This window comes from Tympanuchus pallidicinctus, unplaced genomic scaffold (assembly GCF_026119805.1).
Source record: "Tympanuchus pallidicinctus isolate F22 unplaced genomic scaffold, pur_lepc_1.0 scaffold3, whole genome shotgun sequence".
In the NCBI taxonomy this organism is placed as follows: domain Eukaryota; kingdom Metazoa; phylum Chordata; class Aves; order Galliformes; family Phasianidae; genus Tympanuchus; species Tympanuchus pallidicinctus.
In genome coordinates this window covers 3,753,653-3,766,613 of record NW_026294747.1, presented here as the reverse complement: position 1 = coordinate 3,766,613, position 12,961 = coordinate 3,753,653, and the positions used below count along the sequence as shown (strand labels likewise).

Here is a 12,961-nt window from a genome sequence, read left to right as displayed (position 1 = left end):
AAGGAGAAAGCTGGCCCTTGCCCTCTCCACTTGAGAAAATGAAGTGCTTAGTGATAAGCCCTCTAGTCATGCTTAGGTATTCCTTCTTAACCAGTTAATTCACACATATTCAGGCCAAAGAGAAACACAACTGATGAATACCTGTCCTGAGAGATGCATATTCACATGAAACAGAAGCTGAAAGCCCCTTTTAGCATGCAGAGTAAGCATGCCGATCACCTGCAGGTTGCGCTGAAAGATGACATGAGATCCCCATGAAGGCCTGCCCCAAATGGCTCCAGCCCACAGGATGTCATGGTAGAAGAGTTAGTCACTATTCAGCTGCAGCTCCTTTGGCACAGTAAAGAAAAAAGAACTCAGACCCAATGGATTTCCCAATGACAGCTTCAGAGCCCACAGCAGAGCTTACCTTCTGCCCCAGCACGGTGGGCTCAGAACTAGCATTTTGCCAGCACCAGTGGCACTGCAATATGGGGTTTCTGACATGATCTCACCTTGCAGGAACAAACGGAGCATCTGTCCTCCCTCAGGGTCCACACCTGCCCGTTCCGCTTGAAGCCGCCTTCATGGAGACAGTCTCCAGTACAAGATGGTCCAGATGGACAAAGGCAGTCAAACCCTCCTGCCAGGTTCACGCAGGCTGAATCATTCCAACAGGTGTGGGTCTTCAAGGCACACTCATCGATATCTGCAAGACAGCACATTTATAATGTTTTGGGCATGTTTTTCCACAGGCCAAATGTTATTTTAATAGTAAGTAATTACTGTGTTTTTACTGGTGGAAAAGAGTATCTTCTTTCTGATATCTCCCACGTATGTTTGACATTAAACAGTGATTTTTTTTCAACTTATTCATGTGCCTTTCATCATTCTTTTGATTCCACAAACAATTCTTAAGCTCTCTCTAACAGGTTTAACTGTAAATGCTGAGACCAACACAGCTAGTGGAACTACTGATCACTGATCTGCCTTCAGACAAGGGCGTTTTGTGATTTTCCAGTGACTAGAAATCAGTCTGTTAGACTACTCTGTGCTGGATTTTACACCAAAATAGTGGGGCACTATTCTTCATAAGCTCCTAGCATGATCAATGTTTTCCATGCTAATAGCTACGAACTCTAGTAGGAAAGCAAAGTGAATTGAAATAAAAACAAACATAAAAGAAATTAGAGGCATCTTATACACCATTAAATAAATAAATAAATAAATAGACAAATAAATCTTAAAGCTGTGCAAGAATAGCGTGATTTAGCAATGGCACAAAGAAAAAAGTAACAAAAGGAAATCATTATACACTAGAGAAAAGTGAGCTACAGTAAAAAATTTCTTCTGGAGGAGAGCCAGTCAACCAGTGAGTCTCCTGCGTTTCAGCCTTAACAGTGAAAGCTGTAAACAACATTGGGAGGGAAACTAGAGAAGAAGATCCTATAGAAATATCTGATGTTTTTTTTTATAATGAAAATTTCTGATTACATGAATTTAGAAATTACAGGGAGGAATCCTCAGATCATTTAAAATGCCTTTATCACTAGAGTGAAATTTAGAACTGTTCAGTATTACCCAAAAGTACTTTTAATTCCTCTCTAAAGTAACAAATTTAAAAAACTCAAAAGAATTTAAGAAGAAAAATTTCCTAAACTCTAATTAGGTAGGGCGTGATGGCTAGTTGCCATGCTTCTCGTGTAAGTGCCATGGGATCACCAGTCCTCAGAAAGCCAGCACTTAAAAAAAGATGTTAAGAATTCTCGAAACAATCTGAAGGAAATTCAAATCACTAAATTTCCACTGATCTGGTTAATAAAATGCCTTGTCTGATTCATCATCACTTGTTGCCAAAATGCTAATAATCACCAAAAAAGAACATTACTGCTCTATTTTCTTGCCACAGCACTACAGAGTATTTGAAAAGCCCGCTGGCAGTGCTGTAGCAGGGATTCCACAAAGAGAAACTGAAACTTGTTCACTGTGTTAGCAGAGTGTGACAGACGTAAAAGCCATGAAGAGTGACATGAAGAGAGCTATGAATAAATTGGTATGGAAGGAATTATACTCAAACAGCTAGAGTAAGACTAAAAATACTTTTTAAAATCGCCTGTTTTCCTTACAATAGACTTTGCATTATATTTTTTTGTCAAAGAAAAAGGCATAGGTGCAGCATTCACTTGGTCTTTGCAGACATCAACAAGCAATATTCAATTGTCAATTTTCTCTTCGCCATATTAAGGGCTTTTTGAGATGCATATATAGAGTATGCAGTGGGATCACAGTGCAGATTAGAGGGGTATCTTTCGCAGTTCAAAATGAAAAAGATTTCACAGATGAACATAAAGCCACATTGCCTACACAGCTCCATGTAATTTCTTTACTTATGACACAGAAAACTAATTCTGCTTCCATATAATTTAACAGATTTATGGAAAGCCAGATGTTAGCAATTATCAAAACTAACATCATTTATATTCTCAGTGGTGTCGACCTGCTCATGCTACACTATTTAATGTGTTATATATATCCAAAAGATATCCAATTTAGACACCGCTGCTTCTTTCAGTTCAGCACGCATAAAAAGGATGCCCCTATTAAAAGAGACCCAACCTGGCAAATGGGACATTCTTGACAAAGAAACCAATCGAGCAAAGCTGAGTAACACAGCATGAACATAAATTCCTAATTGCTACTCCTTTTGCTCATTTTTTTTTCTTTCTTTATGCAAATGATGGTTTCTTATTATTTTATGACATTTATTATTTAAAAGTTTTAGCTATTAATCAAATACAAAAGGCTTGGACACTGCACTCATTTTCAGCTGAACTTTTAATAGAGGTAATTTTCTGAGAACATCCCTCTGGCATTTTTTTCTTGTTGCTGATTACATTTATAAAAGTCTGAACAAACAGTCAGCATTCCCAGGAACTTGAGGAAAATAACTCATAATGTTGCTGTATTTTTGTACTTTCATTCAGCAAGCCAAAAAGGAAAGAAACAGGGGGTGGTGAGGGAACTCACACGCACACACAAACACAAAAAAAAAAAAAACAAAAAAACAACAACAACACTGAGAAATGCTCCCACATTTTTAGCTTGTTGTAAGCCTAAGGAGGTACGTTAGCTTAATGCAGCTTAATGCAGATCACGTGGTATTGCTGGCATTGATGTGAGATCAGCATGTATATGGCTGTGTGAAAAAAAGGAATAAAACAGTTATATAGAATCACTCAGGTTGGGAAAGACCTTCAAGATCATCGAGTCCAACCACAACCTAACCATCCTACCCTAACTCTAACAGCCCTCTAACAGCTAAATCGTGTCCCTGAGCACCACATTCAAACGGTTTTTAAACACATCCAGGATGATGACTCAACCACCTCTGTGGGGAGCCTATTCCAGTGCTTAACAACCCTTTCTGTAAAGAAGCTTTTCCTAATATCCAACCTAAACTTACCCTGGTGCAACTTGAGGTCACTTCCCCTCATCCTGTCACCAGTGAGAAGAGACCAACCCTGCTCTCGCTGTAAGCACCTTTCAGGTATTGGAAGAAAGCAATAAGGTCTGCCCTCAGCCTCTTTTTTGCCACACTGAACAGCCCCAGTTCCCTCAGTCTCTCCTCATAGCCCTTTTTTTCTCCAAGCCCTTCCCCAGCCTTGTTGCTCTTCTTTGGACCTGCTCCTGCACCTCCATGTCCTTTCTGTACTGAGGTGCCCAAAACTGAACACAGCACTCGAGGTGAGGCCTCACCAATGCCCTGTACCAATGCCCCACCAATGCCGAGCACAGGGGCAGGATGGTCCTGCTGGTCCTGCTCACCACCCCATTCCTGATACAAGCCAGGATGCCACTGGCCTTCTTGGCCACCCGGGCACACTGCTGGCTCACATTCAGCCAACTGTCCATCAGTACACCAAGGTCCTTTTCCATCAGGCAGCTTTCCAGTCACTCTTCCCCAAGCCTGTGGGGCTGCCTGTGGTTGTTGTGACCAAAATGCAGGACACACAGTCATATTCACTGTGAAATTTCTCTTCACAATTGGAATTTATGTGTCAACTTTGCTGTTGAGAAATCAGCACAGTTTAAAATTCTGAACATGTCCAAAACAATCTTCTAATGAATATGAAAATTGTATGATAAAGCTCTTGCATATAGATTATTTTTATATTATTCAAATCCTTGCTCAGCTCAAATTCCCCATGCTCCCATCAGGTTCCATTTGCTTTCCCACAGCAGGTCTCAGAAGATACTGGCCCACAACTGCAACATATAACAAAGCACAAGGCAAAACTGTGCACAGATAGCATTGCCCATCATAACAACACCAGGCAGAAGGTGAAATACTCATCTATAAAACTAAGCAGTTTTTAAGAAAAGAAGCAAATATACAAAATAGCAAGGAGAATCCTTAGTCTTTCTCTCTATATAACTCAAAAACAAGACACCTTTATTGAATTTTGAAGGAACAAGTTCTTCCATACAGTCTGTCAACCCGTGAATACAATTTCATTTTCCTCTTTTTATTCAAACCTAGACTATGATTTTGCAAGATTACTTGTTATATTGAGATCATCTGTTGTATAAACTACTAATTAACACAAGTAAACAAGGCAGGGCTTTATTTTTCCACTGAACAGCTTCTTTTCAAGAGTAAAAGTGCAAGAACAGAACAGCATTGACTATAAACAGAAAGTTGTTTATAGGGCTAGCCTGCTATTTTATATCAACAATGTATCACCAACAGCAAAGTGACTGCTGCTAAGACTTGCCACCTCAAACATTGCACAGGGCTATTGTAAAGCTGATCGAAATCTTCACTCTTCAAATACTTTAAATGTATGCTTCTCTACACAAGCACACAACAGAAGTACCTGATGGATATTTCAGCTATAATGCAACCAGTCCTTTTGTGTGGATGGAAAAAAAAGAAAAGCCACACAAGACATGCTCACTTCTTAATATGCTTTTGAAGTACATAAATATAGCTTGGTTAACGTGGGCATACAAGAAAGCAGAATCAAAATGGAATAGAATAATCCCCTGAGATGCAATTTCCTTTTCCATCCTTTTTGGCTGTAACGAGAAGTAATTTGCCTCAGATATTATGAGAGGTCCCACAGACATTGTATTTGAATGGGTAGACGACAAGCATGACTGTACATATCAACAGAAGTTCATTAACTTGGTTTCACTGAAATTTCAAACCAGTCCCCAGCCACTCCATTGCTTAGCTTTTCAGGCTATTCAGGTTTTAATGGTGTGACTTTTCTATAGCATCTTAATAAATGTGTGCAGGCATGTCATGCAGCGAGGTGCTCTGTAATATCATGATAAGTTGTTGCAGAAGAAAGAACCCTACTAATGTGCTAATTCTAACTGTTATGCTACATTAAGCCATTACATATAATATTATGTGAAAAATGTATGCTTGACTCCCAAACAAATGTGTGTAACTAAGCACTGTTTTGACAAATCATTTTTCACATGCAATTTGTCACAAAATTATGTATTTCTCCTCCATCTAAAACAAAAAAAGTGACTTGGATTCATCTTTGAAAAACCACTAAACAGACACATTCTTTTTGTTAGAAAATATTTCGTGATGGTACTTGTATTCTATAGAGACATAATAGTCTATTAAAGAACACTGTACAGTAAATTAGATTCAGAATGTAGGATTTACTAATGCTTTCTAGAAGTATAGGAACTACTAAGCACAATTATCTTAAAACATGAAACTCACATTCCTCACAGAACACAAGAACCAGAATTTATGAAGCAGAAAGTAAGCAAGATTATTTTTATCTTGCAGCACAAAATCAACAGATAGAGACTAATATCATAAGCTTTATGTTCAATGAGCAAAATAAAGTTCTGGAGTTGATCCTGGATATTCTGTACACGAAAACCTTTCTGCCCACATTCCACTTCTTTAATGGTAGGAAAGCAGTGGCAGAGAGGAAAATTTCTGAAGGATGGGATGGACCTAGTTTTTTTTTTGACAGAGAAAGAAGGCACAACAAGCAGAAAACAAACCTGCTTCTCTATTGATTTCAAACCCAGTTAGTAGAGAACACTGTAGCACACTATGGAGTGTATTAAAGCCTGCAGTGTATAAAAGGACTCAGAAATTCAGTGCTCTGTGAACTGAGTAATTTTCTACAGATGAGAATCAACTCTCTTAAAGGGGTAGGGAGAGAAATGTGTATAATTTACTTTAATTTGCTTCTACTTTTCAGCCTGCAGAAGGAGTGAGCTTTGTGACACAACTGTTTACTTCTCCTAAGAAAGCATTTTCTTTGACAGTTTTTCCCTTTTTTAGGTTCTGATAATCTTCAAGGCTGACACTGAAAATTCAGTGTTGAGAGTTTATTCAGTAATAACCCACTGCACCAGGTAACCATTTGGCAACAGGTACTTAGTGCAGAGAAGCAACAATGCACACCAGTTGTATCAGCATAGTTACAGTGGATAGTAGTTAATACTGGGACACTGTGCATCTTGACAAGAAGTGCTCTATAAAGCATTCTGATGGTCTTTTTTAAATCCTAAATTGTAACAAAATTCGTATTTAAAAAAAGTAGAGAAGGGGGAAAGGGAAGAAGGGGGGAAAGGAAAAGGAGAGGGAAAAGACAGGGAAAAGGGAAGGAAAAGAGAAACACCAAGCAACTACAGCCTATGTATTTTTACTGCAAAAGAAACTTTGGTAGCAACTTAGATACAGCAATCGTCTTTTATCTGCAAGCAGTATTCTAAATAATATAGTGTGAAAGGCCAGTGCCTCATAAAAACGATACCACTGGAAATTAAATTACATCCTCTTAATTTGAGTCTGCTCACTGTCTCCTTATTAAGCTGACATCTTTTGTAAAAGCGTGGCTATGAAAATATATTCCCCTTTTCCAAGTCATCTATGTTGACATTTTGAGCAATAACGTATTTAGTCAAGCTTGAAGCACCCTGGCCAAGCCACCCATCCTTTTTGCCATGCTCTAGCACAATATTATGACCTTCCCCACCACATCTACTGTTCTCTCATAGGCAATGAGGTAAAGCTTTCAGAATCCCTGAGGTATCACAACACTCTCCAGACAGATACATATATATATTTTAAATGTTCTGCAAGCATTGCTGACAACTTACAAGCAATGACCAAGTGTCACCTTCAGAAGGAAAGAGGAGCCACCCACACCAGCTGCCTGGGCTTTGGGCTATGCACCAAATCTCAGTATTCCCTCTCACCACCTTATGATTTTTCATCTGTTATTATTTTATTGTTGCAGCTTTCAACATTTTTATTTTTATTTTCTCCTATGCCTGCTTATTGTTCTCCAAGATCTGTCCTTCAGGAAGGAAGAAATGCTTCAAAACATACTGAAGGGCAACAGGCCAAATCCAGCTCAGGTGCACGCTAGGATTTCAGTAAAATACAATCCTAGGACAAAATGCTGTTGCTAAGCAAATGAACCCTCTTATTTGAAATAGAGAGGGACTCTGGCCTTGACTGTAAGTACTCCACTGTGTAAATAAGCTCTGCAACATGACAAAAGCCAGTGCTCAAGTAACTAAGTCGAAGCAAGAATGTACATTACTGTCCAATTTTGACCAATTCTTAGTTGTGTTTTTAAATAAGCTTCACATTTTGAAGTCTCTTTGTTCATATGGATTACCAAAGTCATTCAATTCATTTCTAAGAGCTTAAGCAGTATAATGAAACAAAAGAAATGTTTACTCCCTTCATTACTGGTATCCTGCAGTAGTTCAGAAAAGCAACTTAGTTAAATAATGTCACTCATTTCACATTCTGTTTATAACTTGCACGTGGCAAGAAGAGCACCTCACCTAACCAACTTCCAGTGTGCTGTGCAGGTCAAAACGAGGGTGGTTCACCTTCACCAAAACTCACCCTTTCAGTTTCCACAGAACATAGAGAATTTGGGGATCCTTCTTGCTCTAAGATAGCCAAGAGTCCTTCACTTTAAAAGCAACGCAGATTTTTCAGCAACTGAGCCCATGTATGGGCCAATCAAAACCACAGCCATGTCTGAGCATCTGTCTTTTAGAATCAGAAGACCCCTAGGATCATCAAGTCCAGTGTCAACTCATCTGAGTCTTGTATTTTCCAAGCAAGAAAACAGCTACCTAAGGTCAGCCTGAAAAGAGATGGAGATCACCATGGCAGCAGCACAAGCAGACACCAGGAATGCTGCAAATGCCCTGTATCTCCAATTTCCTCAGAGCTTTTCAAAGGCCTATTTCACATCACTTTGATTTCTGATAAAGTATTTTCAATATTGCTCTGCCCATCACTCATTTTGCAGTATTTAAATAAACCAGAGCAGAATTCTTAACATATGAGAACCTGGTTAAGAATATATTTTCACATGGTATTTAAGTAACAAAATGCTGTAAAAAGTGATTAGGACAATACATAAGAAGCTAATATAGTTTGGCAGGATAATCTACAAAACACTGTTTTTTGAAAATAAGTATTTTTCCTCTGCATTTTTAAATCACAATGCTATCTCATTCCAAGGACCTATTTCCCCTAATAGCTATAATTTGCAAAAGATTGGAATGTGTGTTACAACAATTTATAAATTCATACGAAAAAAAAATGATTCTAACTTTTACTTTAATTGTATACTTTAAATCTTAAAGAGAGCCCTTTGCACTTACGCACGATAAACAGGATTTAGTGCATTAAAAGGGAGTCCTTCACAGAAGAAGCAGAAAAGCAAAATGCTCTTACAGAAAATTCGTAGAACTGAGTAGAGATGAAATAGCTGCATTTCCCAAGAAAGGATAGAGAATTAAGAGAACTGCATCAGTAGCAGCTATAACGAGATCCTTGGCAAACTGTTTTAAACGCACCTGATAATATCATACAGAAATGATGTACAAGACTTTCGAGAATAAATAGCTAGAAAAATTGTTAAGCAGAGGTTAATTGTTAAGCAGAGCCTCCACTATCCTTTCATTCCTGCTTACTTGCTGTGTTGGGACACAAAGTGTTACGAACATTCACTGCACCAGATTGCGAGAACCAGCTCCAGATAAACCCTCACAGAGCCTCATCCTTTGTCCTCCCACAGAAACAAGTGATCACAGGAAGAACTGACAAACTCCTCCGCACCCTTTAAAAATTCCTCTCCCTTCATGCTCTCAGGGTGTTTTTCTCCAAATATGGTGCACAGAGTGCAGGGGGCTATTTGCATAACTCCAAAAATAAAATGATGAAGATATGAAAGAATGCAAAAGTAACATATCAAAGCGACAAGGAACATGCACCGAACGTGTTCTCATACTGCTGCTCTGAGATTTGAAAGCTGAGGAGCATCTCCTTCCCTTCCGTGGGCCATTCTGCTCCCCAGAAAGCCCTCCCTCCCTTCAGGATGTAGAGCAGCTTACTGTGATAAATGGCAAAGCATACTAAGTCAATCACACTCTGGATCTCTGTGTGCCTCCCTCCTGTAATAACCGATCAGAAATGTGATGCTTCTTAAACTAGCGCCCGCACCACATGGCTGGGGATGCTGACAAACGCAGACACGCTTGCTTGCTTTCTCATTTTTGCCTTAAACACAGAAACTGTTAAGGACAGTGTCTCAGCAGTGACTTTATAACACCATGCAGAACGCAAAAAAAGACAACAAAAAACCAGCACTATGCTGATCATTGCTTACCAACACAGGACTCCCCGGAAAGAGAATAGCTTCCATTGTCATGGAAACCGCTTCTGCACTCACAGTGGTACCACCCTGGGAGGTTAACACAGCGTGAATGGTTGTGACACTCAATGATCCCCTCTGCACACTCATCAATATCTGCCTCAGAGAAAAACACAAGCCATCCAGGAAATTAATTTCCTTTGACACCAATGCTTTAGGTTGTTTTTATTTGTTTTGTTTTGTTTGCATTTTTTTTTAAGTTTTCCTTGATCACGGATCATGGTTTATCATGCTTCCAAATAACAGACACATCAGCATGACCGATGCAGCAGTAATACAGAACAGCAGTACATCGTGGAATTTGATACATAGAAGACATTCATTCACAGTCCATTTGGTTGAAAATGCAAAGCAAACATATAGAAATTTTGCTCTTCTTATTGTTGATGTGAGTTTGGTTTGTTGGTTTTAAATCACAAGTTAGACTGCAAATGTAAAGCACTGTAGAGCAGGTTCTGGATTGGAAAGGCTGTTCCAGCAACGCTCCTGCTGTACATACAGACTGCATGTCCCAGAGCTCCTTGGAAAGCAACAACCTTCTCTTTGGGATTGGCCTTCCCAGTGCTCAGCTGCAATACTCTGCAGCTCCCTGGCACTCCGTGTGCCAAGACATCAGGACTCTTTGCAAACAAGAATTAATCATTTGTGTTTATATGAGCAAAACAAATACCTACTGCTTGCATAACACACAAAGAAAAGGCAGTTTGTATCTCATCTGCAGTAAAACGTTTAGCTGGAAGAGAATGAAGCCAATGACACCACACCAGTAAGTCTAAAGTAGTGGAAATACAGAGCAAGATGAAAACCCTGCTGAGTTTCAGTAAATGTGTTTTTAAAATTTCCATAACATGGTTAATAGAGACCTCCTAATTGCTAGTAACCTTAGTTAATCACGCCTGGCACCTGGCTGCTACTCCCCTTTGAGCATATTTCCAGCACATTTTGTAGGGTAGTAATTAAAATTAACAAATTAATTATATGTTAACCTTCTGGTAATTTAAGAAGCGATTATATTTGATGCCTCTTTTTAGCTCAGCCTTTTTACTATTTTCTTTAATGTTGGACAGTTTTCAGCCTGTACGTTATCAATTAAAAAGAATCTCAAGTCATCCCTAAATATTATATATACTTTCAGCCACTGAGATTTTTCCGTGGCAGCCTGCACACTGAAAATACAAATAAAGCCTACACTGAACGCACAAATTTTGTGAAATTAGATTCTCAATCTACATTTAGTTCTGCAAGCATTAAAAAGCAAATACTGTCTGATCCTGATGCAAGACTGAGTTAAGGTTACTGAGCAACCACAGGGTGTAGTTTTTATCTCAATAAAAAAATACGTACATCAGTGTGGTTTCATTGACTGCAGGAAGTCATGCTGACACACAACAAATATGATTTGAATGAAATATCCTTCAATACAATTCCTTCTTTTTTCTTTTTTTTTCTCTTTTTTTAATGTTTTACAATCTCTCACTGCTACAACCTTTTCTGTACTCCCTTTATTTTGCAGAAGCTAATTTTAGCATCAAAACACTGCATAAATCTAGCTGTCCATCAGTGGCCAGTGCTGCTTGCAAACTCAGACACTTCCAATTCATTATGGTAAATGGTATTTATAACCATGATCTTTTCACATGTCATGGCTGACAGAACAAGTTTAATCCTATTTGGAAAGTGAGTGACTTTGCTATCATGGGTCAATTGTAAATGAATTCTTCTTGCTTCCCCCTCTTCCCCAGTGTCGAATCTGAGAATGTTCTCCCTCAAAGACTGCTGCCAAGGGGCAGTCCTGTCCTGGAGCTCTTTCCAGTCAATTTTATGTTTTTAACTTACAAAATGTATAGTTTTCCAAAGGTGCATTTCTTAAGCTGAGCCCTTTGGAGAGTGCATCTGACTTAGGCTCGTGCTGTAGCAAATTAGTTGATTGGTAAACCACTTTTCGTACAGTTTGCCAGGATAACAAAGCTGATCAGCAGCTTGCTTAATGGAAAAAGAAGAGCATCCATGTTTGAGTCTCTGTAGATGATGCCAATCAAGTTAAAATAACATACCCAATGATCTAAAGACTACATGACTTTCATATGGCAGTGCTCTGTCCATCAGTAGCTTTTGGTCACTGAATTTTAGGGAGATACAAAACAATTTCTTAAGCCTGGAGAGATGGAAAAAAATGACGGGCTTTCAGTCATATAAATTCTTCCTCTATTCCTTGATATCTTAAATGAGTGGAGTTCCACCAGCAGTGCCTTACCCATGCCAGGGACAGAAATGATGTGTCATATACCACGACACTAGTTCACTTAGTAGTTCATTTCAGTCTGAAAGTGCTATGGTTTTGATAGCAGTTCTTTTCATTCAAGTTTTCTTACAACATCCATGCAAAAGCCATCTTGTATAGATCCTTCCACTGCCTGCTTGTACCCCATCTCTGCTATCTAGCTGTCATTACTACAGAATTGTTAATGGATCTGGCAACGCTCCACTATAATGGCTTTGCAAAAGCTCCAAAATGGCACATTTTTGTATTGTATAAAAGAGGCATCAGTTGGTTTTAAATAAGCTCTCTGGATGTTAATCCAGTCTGTTAAGGACAGCTCTGTAATTTTTACTTTTATCATCTCAACTTCTTGCATTATTCATAGAGGTACTTATGTATACAAGATAAATAGCATAATTTACCTCCAAATAAAACACAGTGGTTTCAGACCTAGTGAAAAAGTAAAATTAAAATGGTTCCTTTTTTTCTAATATTTCATCATGTTTAAGTCACAGTGTGATAATATTAAAAGGAAAACTACTCAGTGTGACACAATAGCTACACAATCTGCAGTTTCCACGAGACAGAAGAGTTGTGTAATAAAGGCATATGTTCATCACACTGTATGGTATTCCTTTTCATGCAAAAAAATACACATCCTTATCTTTGGTTGGCTGCTGATCAGGAGACCTAAGCAAGAAAGACATGTACCAACAAGAAGGGGTTGCACAAGTCTCAGGCTTCCTGAATTAAAATCATACCCTGACAGTTAACTCTGTTATCCACAGCTTCGTGGATACAAGAAGTATCCTACAACTTTGTGTTCCACCTTACAGGAGAACACCAGAAAAATGCACCCAGACAACTGCAGCATGAGTTCAGTGAACAACACACTCCTCCAGGAGACAGCACTAGCAAGAAAGAGATGTCACACAGCTGCCCTGCTGCAAAGAGTGATTGTAATGCTTCAAATCAACCCTGAAAG

The 12,961-nt window shown here is 38.8% G+C and overlaps 1 protein-coding gene across 3 annotated transcripts in view; it reads right to left on the bottom strand.

Moving 5' to 3' along the window:
- NELL1 (neural EGFL like 1) overlaps positions 1-12,961 on the bottom strand; it is a 286,319-nt gene that overhangs the window by 10,809 nt on the left and 262,549 nt on the right. Inside the window, exons 16-17 of one of the 3 annotated variants that reach the window (XM_052694359.1) lie at positions 9,672-9,812; positions 495-688 (exon numbers count right to left, since the gene is read on the bottom strand). In XM_052694359.1, coding sequence (XP_052550319.1) covers positions 495-688; positions 9,672-9,812 — 335 coding nt within the window. The remainder of the gene's footprint in view (positions 1-494; positions 689-9,671; positions 9,813-12,961) is intronic. The other 2 variants (XM_052694361.1, XM_052694362.1) reach the window with 2 other exon arrangements.